This window comes from Hippoglossus hippoglossus, chromosome 13 (assembly GCF_009819705.1).
Source record: "Hippoglossus hippoglossus isolate fHipHip1 chromosome 13, fHipHip1.pri, whole genome shotgun sequence".
NCBI classification, from domain to species: Eukaryota; Metazoa; Chordata; class Actinopteri; order Pleuronectiformes; family Pleuronectidae; genus Hippoglossus; species Hippoglossus hippoglossus.
The window spans coordinates 11,695,772-11,709,686 of NC_047163.1; the positions used below are offsets into that span (position 1 = coordinate 11,695,772).

The following is a 13,915-nucleotide window of genomic DNA, read 5'->3' on the forward strand; positions in this document are numbered from 1 at the left end:
CATTTTATTGTTTTCAATTTTAATACTTTTATCAAGTACATTATCCTGGTGAAACATAAACATCAAATGTGTTGTTTTTAAATTGAACTAATTGAACTTTTTTTTTCAAGTGAATGAAATACGCTTCCGTAGAAAAAAAATCATTACATGGATTATAACAAAATCTGTAATATTTTGTGCATAACCACAAATAAAATTTGGACACTAATTTCAACAATGAAGACTAACTGTGCTATGAATTAAATTGATGACGATGTATGATGAGTCAGCAGAAGCAAGCTGAAGCCGTAGCTTTAAAAGCAGCCAGTCATTGTATAAAAAGCCATCTGCAAGTAGATGGACAGAATTAATGGATGGAATGATTTATAAATTACAATGAGGGATAACAAGTCAGTCCCTGCTCTTACATTTCAGCCCGGAGCTCTCAGAGATTGCTGGATCCTACATTTCCCTCTTGTGATTTCACTCTTTAGAGCTTTCATTGCACAGTTCCACGGTGGATAGCAGACATCACATCGATAGGAAGATCCTGTCTGTGCTCACACATGCCAACGACAATGTGTTACATTTATCATATCAAGTGTGTTCATGCTATAATGTGACGCAGAGACATTACATTTGTAAAACTTTGTATGCTACCACTAAATAAGATGAAATATTTCAAGAAAGACTTTCTGTGACTCTGTGCGATGCACATGATCCCACATTGTGTACTTCTGGTTTATCCTCTAATGCTATACTGATGTCAGCTTTGTTGGCAAGAAATATGGATTTAAAATACAGAATATAATATTTAAAACTAAATTTTATTACAACCCAATGTGGTATGAATTGTGGGGCTAATTCTAGTAGACATGACAGTTTGTATTTAAATGAAGCAAAGACAGTTATTTATTTCTGTTTTCACCATAAAACTTTCACTTTAAACAAATAATAATTTTTGTGTAACATCATCAGGGTGAAGATACAGCATCATAACTTCAAAATTATTTTTAAATAACAAAGGTTTAAAAGCCTAACAATTATTTTCCTAAACATTCAGAATATATTTTAAAAGGATCTTTACAGAAACAGTAGATTCTTCTTAATTTAATGAAAAAGATAAATGGCAAACAAGTCAGTTATCATCGTGAATGTTTTTGAAAAAACGGTTCATGTGATCAATTTTCTGTCCATCACCACCACCACCACCATCAACAACTCTGACAACTGAAAGACTTCTCAACAAATATCCAATCGGAACTTGATCGACAAAATGTCATGTTACAATAAATAAGGCGCAAAGCAGAGGGCAGGTCTTATATCAGTACGTTTTTAGTGAGGAATGCTTCCCTCAGACTGTGTAAAGCCTCCTCCTCAGTGATCTTCTTCCACTCCTCAGGGATAGTTGCTGGCTCCCTCTCATATTCCTTTGCAAACTTGTCATTGTACCTCACCAACACATACCTGCAAATGAAAGAATATTTAGCTCATCTGATACATATATATTGATATATAAAATACAGATCATGTGACATAAAAAATTTACTACAGTATTTACCATTATTATAATGACTTTAAAAAAACACATGTTACCTCCAGTAAGCAGTGGGCATCTGACTGTCTGGGTCCTCAGGGTAGATGTTCCAGTCTGGGCGGAGGGAGAGGAGGTCCTTGCATGCCACCGATGGATTCTGTGTGTCCTTGTTCTCGCCTGGGTTACTCAGAGTCATGCTTTCAGGACGACAAGACACCGAGCACAAGTCATGAGGCAGCAAGTCTTTAGGTCTGTGGAGCAGAGCACTGTGAACCTCATGCCCTTTTTCCTGCACCTCGCAGGGGGCTCTGCAGAGAGGACATTGCTTCTCACAGCCTCTCACTCTGTCCAAGAGGGAGTAATGGGGCTGAATTGGAAGGCAATGAAGAAGTTGGGTGACATCCACAGTTTGGGAGAACTCCTGGGCAAGCTCCAATCGCATCGCAGCCAGTAACTCCATTAAACATGTGACGAAACGATCCCATTCTGTGGTGATACTGAAGAGGGGTCCGTCCAGAAAGACCCTGGTGACTTCCAAATTTCCGTCACTCTCTAAAATGAGGCACACTCTTTCCAGCAGAGGCTTTGTATCACTCAGGACTCCATTTGTACCTTCCGCTGTTTCGCTCACCGCTGCTGCAACCTTTCCCACAATTTCTCCGAGCCTCTGTTGCCTCCATTTGTCCAAGTTGGGTGATTCAGAGAGGTGAGCCACCACTGTCTCCTGGATCTTGCTCAGTCTGAAGCTGTCATAGGAAAGCAGGTACTCCAGAAAGCTTTCAAAGCGGTCTTCATGTATCAGCTGCTCCAGCAAGTGTTGGCTGAAGGCACATGAGGACTGATACTGCTGTTCTTTACCTTGAATTTCTTCTACAATGCGCAACCCCAGTGGTCTGTAGATATAGTCCAATACTGTAGGTTTGATAATCATGGAGGTGAATGCTTGGGCCACCCTCTGGCACTGATCTCTCTTCCTGAACCGGTAGATAAACTTTGCCAAGTATGAACTCTTAGTCGCAGTGATAAATGTCAAAAGCTCTGTGTCTTTTGCAAAGCGGTCGTGCACTTTCTGGAAGTCTTGGCATGCTAAGCTACAGAGATACACTTTCAGATCCACTTCAAAAGCTGATTTGATTGCCATACATTTTTCCTTCAAAGCTTTTTCAACGCTTCCTAACATTTCTGTTATGTAGCTGTCAGAAAAATCTGCTGGTAAGAGAGATTTTTCTGCTACAAAGTGATTGTATTCTTCTATCACACTGCAGGCTACCTGTTGAGCTTCTACCCTCTGTAGTCTGTTGTTGTCCTCAAACATGTGCTTTAATCTGCTGCGGTATCCAAAGTGCTCATCACAAACTTGGAAGCTGGATGTCTCGTTCTGGCCAATGACCTCAATTTTTTTGATGTGTTTCAGGAGACCCCGGCTGATCAGATTCAGTCTCAGAACTTCTGTCACTCTAGCAGTGATATCATCTGTCTCTGAAGGCCTGAAGTCAAAGCTAGACAGTATATTACTCCACACCCCCTCAAACTCCTCTTCTAGTTGTTCATCTTGGAGAAGGAGTTTGGTTGAAATGCTGTTCTCTACCAGTGCGCGTAGCTTGGACTCTTGTTCCTTTTCCAGTACCGTCTCAAATTTCTTCACCTGTATGGAAGAGCAATGGCTCTCACCGACTGTCGCCAACCTTTGTGTTATCTCTTCAGTTACTCTCTCCTGGAGGTCACCGATATTGCTCATTAGGATTGGCTTGAATGTTTCAGTTCTCTCTTTCAAAACATCATCTTCCGTCAAATAGGCCTCAACTTGTGACCTGAGTTTGTCCACCTCTGTATTGACCTCCTCTCTGCCTTCGTCCTTCAACTCATTCAGAAGGTCATTTTGGATTTCAGCATCTAGAACCTTTTCTTTTGTGGCAAAGATTTTCTTTCCTGCCCCAATAATCCAGTTTTCCATGTGCTCCAGGAAACTAGTCTTCCACTGGGAAAACTCTGTGCACAATATGGAAAATGCTAAAGCTATTTCAGTATTTTGCAAACCAATGGAGAAGGATTCTTCTTTTACCGCATCCCAGATTGCACACAAATGAATCATAAATTCTGACAGACCTGTGGCTGCGGATTTCTTCAATGCCCCAAAGAGGTTTTTCTTAAGCGATAACACAGCCTCACTGTACTGTGTCTCGATTGGTTCAGAGAGAGACACATTGGACCATGGCCCTTTGACACACGTGATACAGCTTATGGTCTTTGTATTTGGCTGTTCAGCATTGTTAGTTCCTCTGTCCCCAGTCTCAGTCTGAAGCATCTCAGAAACACGCTTTAACTGTGATGCTTGTAATAGGGTGTTTATTCCTTCATCCTGGACTAGGAGTTGGCAGATGGGCATGGAGCCACATTCTTTAATGCGTAGAAGAGCATTGACTATGAAAGCGATGTCTGTTTCCAACTCAGAACTTGCATCTGAAGCGATATTTTGGATTAAAACATTGCTCAATCCCGTGGCAACAGTGGCCATCTCATGGTCATGGATCTTTGTTTTGTTGTCTAGAGAGGCCGGGCAGAGACCCTCTACATCAATTAACAAAAGAAAATCACAATCCATGTCCATTCTAAGGGCATCAGGGAGACGAAGAGCACCCATGTACACCCCTCTTGTTGATCTTTTGCCTCCTTCAGGGAATTTCACCCCAAATACTGAAGAAAGAACCTCAGCATTCTTTGCATGATGTACTCCCAGATTAGTCAGCACTCGGGTTTTACATTGTTCTTGAGGGAGGCGCCGTTTGAGCTCTGCAAAGATGCTGCCCAGCCAGCGGATGGGAATGTTTGAAGCATCTCCATCCATTAGTTCAAGTGGAATGCCGTAAAAAAGCAGGTCTACAGCTAAGCTGGGAAGACGCGACACTTTCTGGTTCCTACTGCTGCGGCCGATGTGTGTTAGCTCGAAAATAAGGCCCATCTCACGCAAAAAGTGCTCAAGCCCCAGCGAGAATGGATCAGGTTCAAAAGTCTGCAAACACCAGGCTAATTGAGGTTCAACGGAAACATCTGGGCTCATTTGTTGTTTGGTAGAAGAATTTGAATCTGGTGTTGCTGGTGTCAATTCTGGTTCATATTCTGGTGTCCCGTGGCAGCTCAAGGTTCCATTTTCTTGAGGCTCCAAATGACCGTTTTGGTTCTCAAAGACTGAATCTGAAATTTGTTCGTCAAAACTATGTGACATTGAGACAATTTCTCCACCTTGAATTTCTATCCCATTGGACATCAAATCGAACTGCTCCTCTATGACTGGGTCAAGTCTGGACTCTGAGTGTGGTTCTATGTCTCCATATGAAGACAGGTCTTGCCCATTGTCACATGGTTGGTCAGAAACTTGCAGTTCAACATTTACCGGCTGCTCTTCACTGCTCTCCTCTTCAAATGTTGAATCTGAACAGAAACTGTCGCTGTCCTCGAGATCGCCATTGGCTCCATGTGTGAGGTAATCAGAATATTCAAGCATGTCATTATTAGTATCTGTCTGCAGATTTGTGGACGGATCTTGTTGAATGTTTTGCTTTTCCGTTTGCTTTGACTGAAGCCTCAGTTTCATCCACTTTAAGAAATAAGTCCTCTCCACTTTATCTATTGTGAAAAGTGCATTGGTAAAAGTCTTCATCGCTGGGGTTAATTTGTAGTTTCTCAACTCAGCCAAGATGTCTGTCTTTTCTTTTTGCAGTCGGGGGTCATTTTGATTTCCTTCTTTTCTCTGTTTACTCTCCATCTTTTCAATTTCTGCCAGTTTACTCCACCAAGGCCCCTGCAAAGGAAGCTGTTTCTCCCTGAACTGAGCAGATCCCTCATCCAAACCTTCCAAGACTTTCTCCACTTTGGCCATTGCCTTTTTACAGACTGTCCCTTCGTCCACATTAAGGCCTAGCTCCACAGCTAAATTTGCTGCTGCCTCTAGTGAAACAAGTTTCAGTTTATCTGGTAACAGATCTTTCAAGATGTCATTGATCCTATCAGCCAGTTCCTTCTCACTCAAACCTTCCCCTTGCAGCACTGAGCCTTCAGGTAGCCCCATGTCTTGTTCAAGATTTACTCCAACAAACCCCACAACACTGTGCTCATTTTTCTCAGTGTCTGAAATGTCAATCAGTATGAGCTTGCTTGCCATATCTCTGCAGGAAGCAAGAAGTTGTTTATCTTTCTCCCTAAGATTCCCACAGAAAACAATCATAGCAGAAGAAGCTTGACATAGCAGGTTGAGGCATCCCTCATGCTTGCTGGCATCACCTCGTAGGTTAGAGATGGCCACAGGGACAGGGAAACCATCTCTGGCAGTGTCCCCTGTCGGTAGATGCCATCCAATCTCTACCAGGCCATTGGACAGTTTTCGAGGCAGCTGACCTCCATCCATTCCCCTGTGTAGAAATGTGTCATTGCAAGATTTGGGTCCACTTATAATGTGGTTGAGCACCTTTGACTTGGAGACATTACAGTGACCAAACTTCACGCAAGAAACGATCGGCATATATGTACTCGCCAAATTCCCCTCTTGGAGCTTCCCGTTTTTTCCCAGAAATTGGCTCACAACACCTCTCAGAGGCCATAGAAGGAAGCGGCTAGCTTCTTCTGGATCTGTACTTGGCAGGACCAGGGGTACAGCAAACTGGCACTGCACCATGTGCACAGTCATCTCCTGTTGAAGGAAGGTGTTGGCAGACATAAAGACGGCTGAAACTAGATCAAGGGGGTTGATGGCACACTGGCTTTCTCCTCCATTTAACATCTCAGGTGATGTATCTAAAGCAGTCAGAGAATCACTTGAAGGTTTGCAGCAAGGACTCCTTGCATCTTGGCTGAGCAACCAAAGACGTCTGAGGAAAGCACTTGGCAGATCTTTCAAGTCTAGGGGAGCTTGGTTCTCCAGATTCCAAGTGCTGATGTCCAGCATAGAAGCTGGGTCCAGTGGTGCATTCCAGAAGGCATCTAGGCCCAGGTTATGTAGAAGTTCTGCCTGGGCATTGTCCTTTGGAGGTTCTGGTTAGAAAACAAGACAACACTTTAACCAGTGGTTTTGCCACATTTTTTATCTAACATATTTATGTAGTTTTATGTAGTGAATTGTAAAATAGTCTAGGTTTACCTAGATACAGCTAAAGCCATTGAACAAAAGAGTCAAATGTATTTTACATTTATTTCCTGTTATTATTCCTGTTAGGCAGGTGTTATTATGAGTTTATCTAATCTATTACTCCATTAAACACTGTAATGTAGAGAAATTACAAGATGAAATCTTTTGAAATAGTTATTTAAAAACAGTAGTCACCCAATCATACTAAAAATGAGGAGAATGAAATGCAGAACAAATAAGAATGCAAAAAATGAAGAAAATAAAATAAAGTAAGATAAACTTACTTCTCCTCTTGCTGCTGAGCCTCTTAGGAAACTTTACTGACATGGCGAATCCAGCTGAGTGTCTCCAGTCTCTGTATTAGATGAGTTGTGTTTTTTCTGTAGTCAGCCACATCCCTTCATTTGTGGTTTGCTGACTGGAAACCTGTGATTAAAATTTGTAACATAAACATTAGTGGCATTCCCAAGGAAACACAACACAGTCAAAAGTACCTGCAATTTATTTTCTTTGGGGCGTAAAACCACTAATACCACATGTTTCAAAGCTGATAACATCTATTTTCCTCCTTACAGTAAATTAGAATAAGCTGTATGCTGGTTTCTCAGGGGACCGTTCACTGTGGAAAGTACAGAAGAGACTGGTTTGTCCTGAAATGTCTCACTGATGCAAGATTGTCTGCTTTTCGCAACAATGGCTGATCGACGAGGCTGAACATAAAACACTAATATAATGGCCTCTCCTGGAGCACCACACAGATAGTTCAGCTATGTGATTATCTCGAGGTTTTACCGGTAACGGCCTTAAGATCTCAGCTCTTTAGATCAGTTTTAAGTTTGGCTACTTTCCAATAGTGAGCAGTGCTTATACCTCATTGCTTATAAAGAGGAAAAGGACATTACAGATATGCATTTTGAAAAAGTTTGAAATTTGGATAGTGATCACTTATTAATCTTTTGGCTAATATCATGTGTAGAAATAATTTCGGTCAAAGTGTGTATGGATGGACTTTTATTTATCTTGGTCTATATACTTGATTAGTTTTTCCCTTCTGTTTATAGTTAAATGTCAAATGATAGAGATGTGAATAAAAAGGTAAATGTGATCTGAATAATGTTTTCACTTGTGTGATTCATGAAGTAAAGATAGATTAACACTAAGGGATAATAATAATAATAATAATATTTAGTAATCTTGTGTTTGAATTACTTGATTATAAGTAAATTGTCATTACAAGTTCAGTGATTTCAGCAGAAATGATTCAATAATTAATATCCACGTTCTAAGATTGGGAGTAATTATTGCATACTTATTCGTTAATTCACATAGTATAGTTTATACATAGTTTGTCCTTAACTTATAACTATTGAATAATATTGTCCTTAGTTTGAGGTATTAGGTACTTGTTAGCTTTAATACTGTAAATGCATCCTGAGGTATTCCTTCTTCTCAGTACTTAATTTGAAGTGTGGATATTTAGCATTTTAGCCTTACTGAATTTATTTTCCTCAACCTGTCTTGAAGGTACAACAATATCTGATGTGCACACAACCATTTAGCCATTTTGAATTTAAAAAAAATTCTCTCCACATAAAAGTGCATATAATGCTGTTTCACATATAATTTCTAAGTAAGAAAAAACATTAATGCTATCAGTGCAAATATATTCTTGTATTAGTGAAACAGATTTCTTTAAAATATACATTTTTCTAAAATCACAATGTTCTTACCTGTGTCTCCTGATGGTTTGTTCAAAAAGTGAGTATCCTTCCTGTGTGATCTGTAACCAGGAGGCTTTGTCTCTTTGAGCTCTTATACCTTTCGTCCAGTGATAAGAAACATTCCAGTGCTTCAAACTAATCCCATATGAACAAAGTGAACATCAGTGACCTGCTCTCAGACTCAGCACATAGCAGGACACACGTAAGCATGACAGACAGACAGACAGACAGACAGACAGACAGACAGACAGACAGATAGACAGACAGTAACAAGTCACAGTTGTGATTATGTACAAATTCTTCAGATTATAATCTTGACACTCAAACTTGATAACACTGGGCAGCGGCAGCCACTCACAGTGAAAGGTATTAGTGAAATATCTTCACCAGTAAAATGAACTGGTCTCCAAAGCTCCAGACGATGACGCACACAAACCTACAGTCATGTGAGATCTCTTCGATATCAGTCTGTGTGATTATTACTGATAAGATGCAAACTGACTCTACTTTTTCTTCCTAGGACCCCTTTGATATAAATTGTTGGTTTGTTCTAAATTACTCTACAGCAGGTTCAGATATCTGTCAGGATAGAGTAGACAATCGTTAAGGAAAATGAAATTCAAGTGAGAGTACTTGATGCAATGATGAAATCCATTTTTTTCCAGACTTCACTGTGACCTTTTACCCTTGACCACTCAAATCAAATTATTAATATCTCAGTTTAAGTGCCGAATTTTAAAGGAAGCTCTAAAGATAAGATGTTCACAAGGCATTTCCTTAGTCCAAGTGAACCTTTGTACAAAATTTGAGGAAATTCCCTGCAGGTGATCCTGAGATGTTGCGTTGACAAGACCAAAAACATGTTTTGCAAGATCACAATGACCTTGACCTTTGACCTTCGTCGACCAAATAAAAAATATGATCATCTTTGAGTCCAAATTCGAAGAAATTCCCCTTAAGGTCTTTACAAGACTGGGATTGACGGATGGACGGACGGATGGACAACCTAAAAATGAAATGCTTCTGGCCACTGGCTGGCATAACTCATGTATAAGTTGATGACTAACATAAATAATATAAGGACAAATAAAGCAAGTAAATCATTTAGAAACATCATTAGCTTCATGAGGTTCAATTTATAAATGTTTCACAAAAGGCTCCCTAATAGGGAAGCACGTAGTAGTGTATCAAAATGTCAACCTCTTTGTTAACTCCTCACTGGTTCACATGGGCCAACATAGTTATCCTACAAGGCAATTGTACTAGAAGGAGAATAAAAAGCTAATTAACATTAAGGTTGATTCTCTTTGGTCAATTCAACATGTCCAAATAACACCTGGTAAGGTGAAAGCACACCTGAGGGATAAGTGTTGTGCAGAGGAAAAGATTAGAGCTTCTCTATTCCTGTCCTTCAAAGCTCATTAGCTGTCTTACCCTTGTGTGTCAGAGACTGAGAGAGTGAAGTGTGTGTACGTGCCTGTGCATGTTTGTGAGTGTGTGTGTGTGTGCCTGTGCATGTTTGTGAGTGTGTGTGTGTACCTGAGGGAACCCTTGTGGGTGGGCATCCTCTGCACTGTGTGTTCGACTTCCCTTCACCTGGGCAGCGCTGCGTTGCATTCCTGACTGCTGCGGCTGTGTGGACTTATCTTTCCTTCGGCTGGACTGAGGAGAGCAATCGAAAACTTTAAGGATTAATAACAGACACGAGAGGAACGGTGGGCAAGATGTTGGTCACCATGCTTACAGCCATGTACATGATGGTCCGAGTCGTAGAATCGGTAAGATGACTGCAAGGAGCTCAAATAACAACATCACTGAATATCACTATCACAATTGATTATTATTATTATGGAAAATTTGATTTAACAATCATCTGTGTTATACGTATGTCCTGTTTACTTTGTCTTCTTTGTTTAAAGCATTATTCATGTTTATCATAAAGGATGCTGTCATATTGGACATAAAGTGCTTTGGAGGGCTGGGCAATAAAACAATATCAATAATTATCACAGTATAATTTTCACCAATAGTAATGTAACAAAAGTTCATCGATATAATGCTTAATAATTGTGTAAGTGCAGTGAAGAGGTTTGTTAAGTGTTTGTCATTCTCTGCTCATACAGAAGAATATAAAACCACAACTTTCACTCAGGAGCAGAAATCAGTCAATAAACGTAAAATAAAAATAATAATGTGACATTTATTGTGACATTTTTTTGCCCATGATATAGTCCAGCACTGGCAATTTGCTTTTTTACTCCAAACTTTAAACTGTAGTTTCATCATCCTGTGGATAGTCAGGGTTCAAGAAAGTTTATATTGACAATAAAACTTTTTAGAGTCAAACATAGGCTAGGCTTATGTCAACAGCATCCAAATATAATGAGTCATGTTAAACTTCACTTTTGATTTCAAAACCTACTTTCTTATCCCTTTTCAGCTTATTGTGCAGCATCTGAATTTCATGTTTCTGAACAATGTTTATTAAACACAAACAAAACCTCAAACATCTCCAAACTCTTCAGGCCAATTTGTGAGGCAATTTGTATTGTTTTTAAATCTATTGGATGAGTAAATCGTACAAGTTGGAGACAAATATTCAACGATAATAAAAGACTGTATACTAACAGTGATAAGGTTGTTGCTTATGTTTCACCATTTGTCCCTCCCGGTCTCCCGTTGTCTTTCAGATAGGGGTACGGTTTGCACGGCAACAGGAACCTTTACCATACATGCTGTCCCAGCCTTTGCCTTGGCAGGTCCACTCCGTGTCGCACAATCGGAGGAGCAGCAAAGCAGATGAGGTCAGTTGTGTTGAGTTGATGATGCACCAATGACTCGATAGAACGCACACACATTCTTAAACACATGACTGAATCATCCACTACTCCCAACATTGTTTTCTTGTAGACATTGAGTAGGTTGCTCTTCTGAGGAAATGGACTGTTTGACACGAACGGGTTTCCCCTCCCACTTTAGCTGGAATTTTTACTCATAAATTACCTAATTTCTAATCCTCTGTTATCTAAAGGTCAGACAGAGCATGTGGAAAGTCAGCAGTCAAACTTGACTCAGCATGTGAGCATTTAAGCTGTGGTCACATGTCCTGCTCTTACCTATGGCGTTTTAGAGGAGGACTGCAGGAGTAAAGCAGCGGAACGTGATTTAAAAGACTGAGCCGACTTCTGGTGGCTCTGAACTCAGCAGCAGCAGCAGCCAAATATCATAATATAATAAAATAAAGTGGAGTTCTGCATCAGACGCTGTTAACAATGACCCTTTGACCCCCACTGAATATCAGCACAATCAATAAATCCTTTTACAGTGTGGCTCCACGGCTACTTGGCGATTCCTCAGGCATTCATTATGGACTTCTTATGAAGAGTGCGCACCTCAGAGGTCCAACACACAAGAACTGTAGTTTACCCGTCTGTGCATTTAACCTTCAAACCAGTTTAAAGTAATTGGTTTGAAGGTTGCTTGTGGTCTAGACCTTTATAAAGAGGAAGCAGGCCGCACGTACTGAGATGAGAATAACCTACAAAAAACAGAACATAGAAATCCCAACTGATGAAACGGCAGAAGTAAGATAGATGTCTTGCGTCATGGGCGGTTTAAACTCGCTCTAGCGTCTCCTGTGAAAGGAAAGAGAAGACCTAGCTGATGAGGTCATGAAGCTGTTATGTGTGTGTGGGACTGAACCAGGGCACAAGGCCAAACTGAGGTGTACGCAGGCTAAGCCGGTCCAGCCCTCAGCCCCTGTGGCGTCCCTGCAGCTGCACCGCCTGAGCTGTAATCCCAATCAAGGGGATTTGTCATTGAGGTCATAATTCTACCTGTAGATAGAAAGGAAGGTCACACAGGCCATCACACATGTACAGTACAGGACACACTCATTCCTTCAGGACGGCACATTTTGTACAGTTGAGCGGTGCCTGTGTGACTATCTGCCTGCAAGAGTCTGATATTTGTTCGTACCGTCGGTGGTATGAGATCAATGTTCTAGATAAAAACGTAGCGTTGAAAGTCATCATGCCTGACTGGTATCTGATGCAGCTTGTGCACGATCCTCAACCCTGACTCGTCACTCTGTGCGTCAGTAAGTGTGTGTCTGTGTGTGTGTGTGTGTGTGTCTCTGTGTGTGTGTTTGAATGTGTCTTCTAACACTTGTTCTGTTTTATTTACAGTTTGATGGCCTCAGGAGGAACAGCATGGGGGTGTACAGAAAGAGTAAGTAATACTCTATCAAATTAATGTGGCAATTTTTCTGCCCCAAAAAAATAAAAAATAAAAAAGTTACAAAAAAGTTAAGTTACCAGTCGGGGGTTTGATTCAAATCTGACGTCAAATCCAATTTTCAATGAGAAAAACTGCCCGATCGAATCCAGGCTGTAAATGTAAACCTTGTGTTTGAACTCAATCATTGCTACAGACTATGTCTCCATGGCTATTGCCTCTACCTCTCTGGCTATACCATGTGTCCTGTCGTGCTCAGACCCCAACACCACGAACGGGACGTGCACTGCTCACGTTGTTCCACCGCTCAACCCCGTCGAAGTCGAGAAGGCCGCCGCCACCATCCAGACCCATTTCAGGAAGTTCCAACAGAAGAAGCACAAGAACGGCAAGTAGACGGACAAAGAGGGACGGTGGTGCAGGTGCGACGAGCCTGAGAGGAAGCAGGTGGGGACTTTTGTCGATTCACCGAACGAGGGATGAACTCTGAGATGATATGCACAAGTGCACATAAACACACAAATGTACAAACATTCAAACTGTATGATAAACATTTAGCAGAGGTCCTGGATTAGTGAAAGAGAATAAACACTAACATACAGTCATAGCCTACATCTCAAACTGCTGCTTGTAAAACCCAATGTAAACGTCTATGTGAACTATTATATACAGCGTATGAATAAACTCTACATCTGAATGAATGTCAGTTTTGATGTGCTGTGAAAAAAAGAGTGACTGAGAGAGTGACTGCGATTATGATTTAATTTATATATGAACTGTGTTTTGAGTAAACGAAAATATGGAGAAAATAATTAATTGTGGATCTTTCAAAAATATTAAACATTATGTTGAGTAAAATCCTCTTGACAGCCTGGACTGTTTCTTTCTAGCACACTGCTGCCCCCTAGTGTCTTGATCAGGTGCGTTGTTTTTAGTTTTTTATATAAATTAACCTTACGGGCTGTGTGGAGATAACAAATGCTCAGAATCAAATGGACAAATGAAATAGCAATTTGAATGAATACAGAAGAAAAAAAAATAACACAGCCCATATAATAATGATGATAAATGACTAGGCTCTGGAGTCAGTCACCTGCAGAATGTGAACAGGGAGGAAGGATGTTGTGTTTTTCACATAATAAACATGATATTTTAAATCATAATAGTTTCATCAACCTGAATCTATACTGACCCATCCATTAACTAAATCTGTCTTGAATTTAATTTTAGTTGATTTTGATATATCAAAAACATACCAGACCTTTAAAATGTCTTTATTTATAACTTTTCATAACATTATTTCAAGACTAAATTAAAGAATGT

General features: G+C 40.4%; 2 protein-coding genes across 2 annotated transcripts; one reads left to right on the forward strand and one right to left on the reverse strand.

Moving 5' to 3' along the window:
- Positions 1 to 1,144: 1,144 nt before the first annotated feature.
- Positions 1,145 to 8,478, reverse strand: si:dkey-202l22.6 (interferon-induced very large GTPase 1). The gene is made up of 5 exons (XM_034604639.1): positions 8,366 to 8,478; positions 6,920 to 7,061; positions 4,751 to 6,541; positions 1,576 to 4,669; positions 1,145 to 1,446 (listed from the first exon to the last, which is right to left on the reverse strand). Exons 2-5 carry the CDS (start codon positions 6,960 to 6,962, stop codon positions 1,299 to 1,301), a joined length of 5,076 nt encoding a protein of 1,691 aa, XP_034460530.1. The 5' UTR covers positions 6,963 to 7,061; positions 8,366 to 8,478; the 3' UTR covers positions 1,145 to 1,298.
- A 1,436-nt stretch (positions 8,479 to 9,914) lies between these two features.
- Positions 9,915 to 13,519, forward strand: LOC117772986. Its single transcript, XM_034604640.1, has 4 exons — positions 9,915 to 10,134; positions 11,047 to 11,160; positions 12,544 to 12,586; positions 12,789 to 13,519. The coding sequence occupies exons 1-4, from the start codon at positions 10,081 to 10,083 to the stop codon at positions 12,986 to 12,988; spliced, it is 411 nt and encodes a 136-aa protein (XP_034460531.1). The 5' UTR covers positions 9,915 to 10,080; the 3' UTR covers positions 12,989 to 13,519.
- Positions 13,520 to 13,915: the final 396 nt, after the last annotated feature.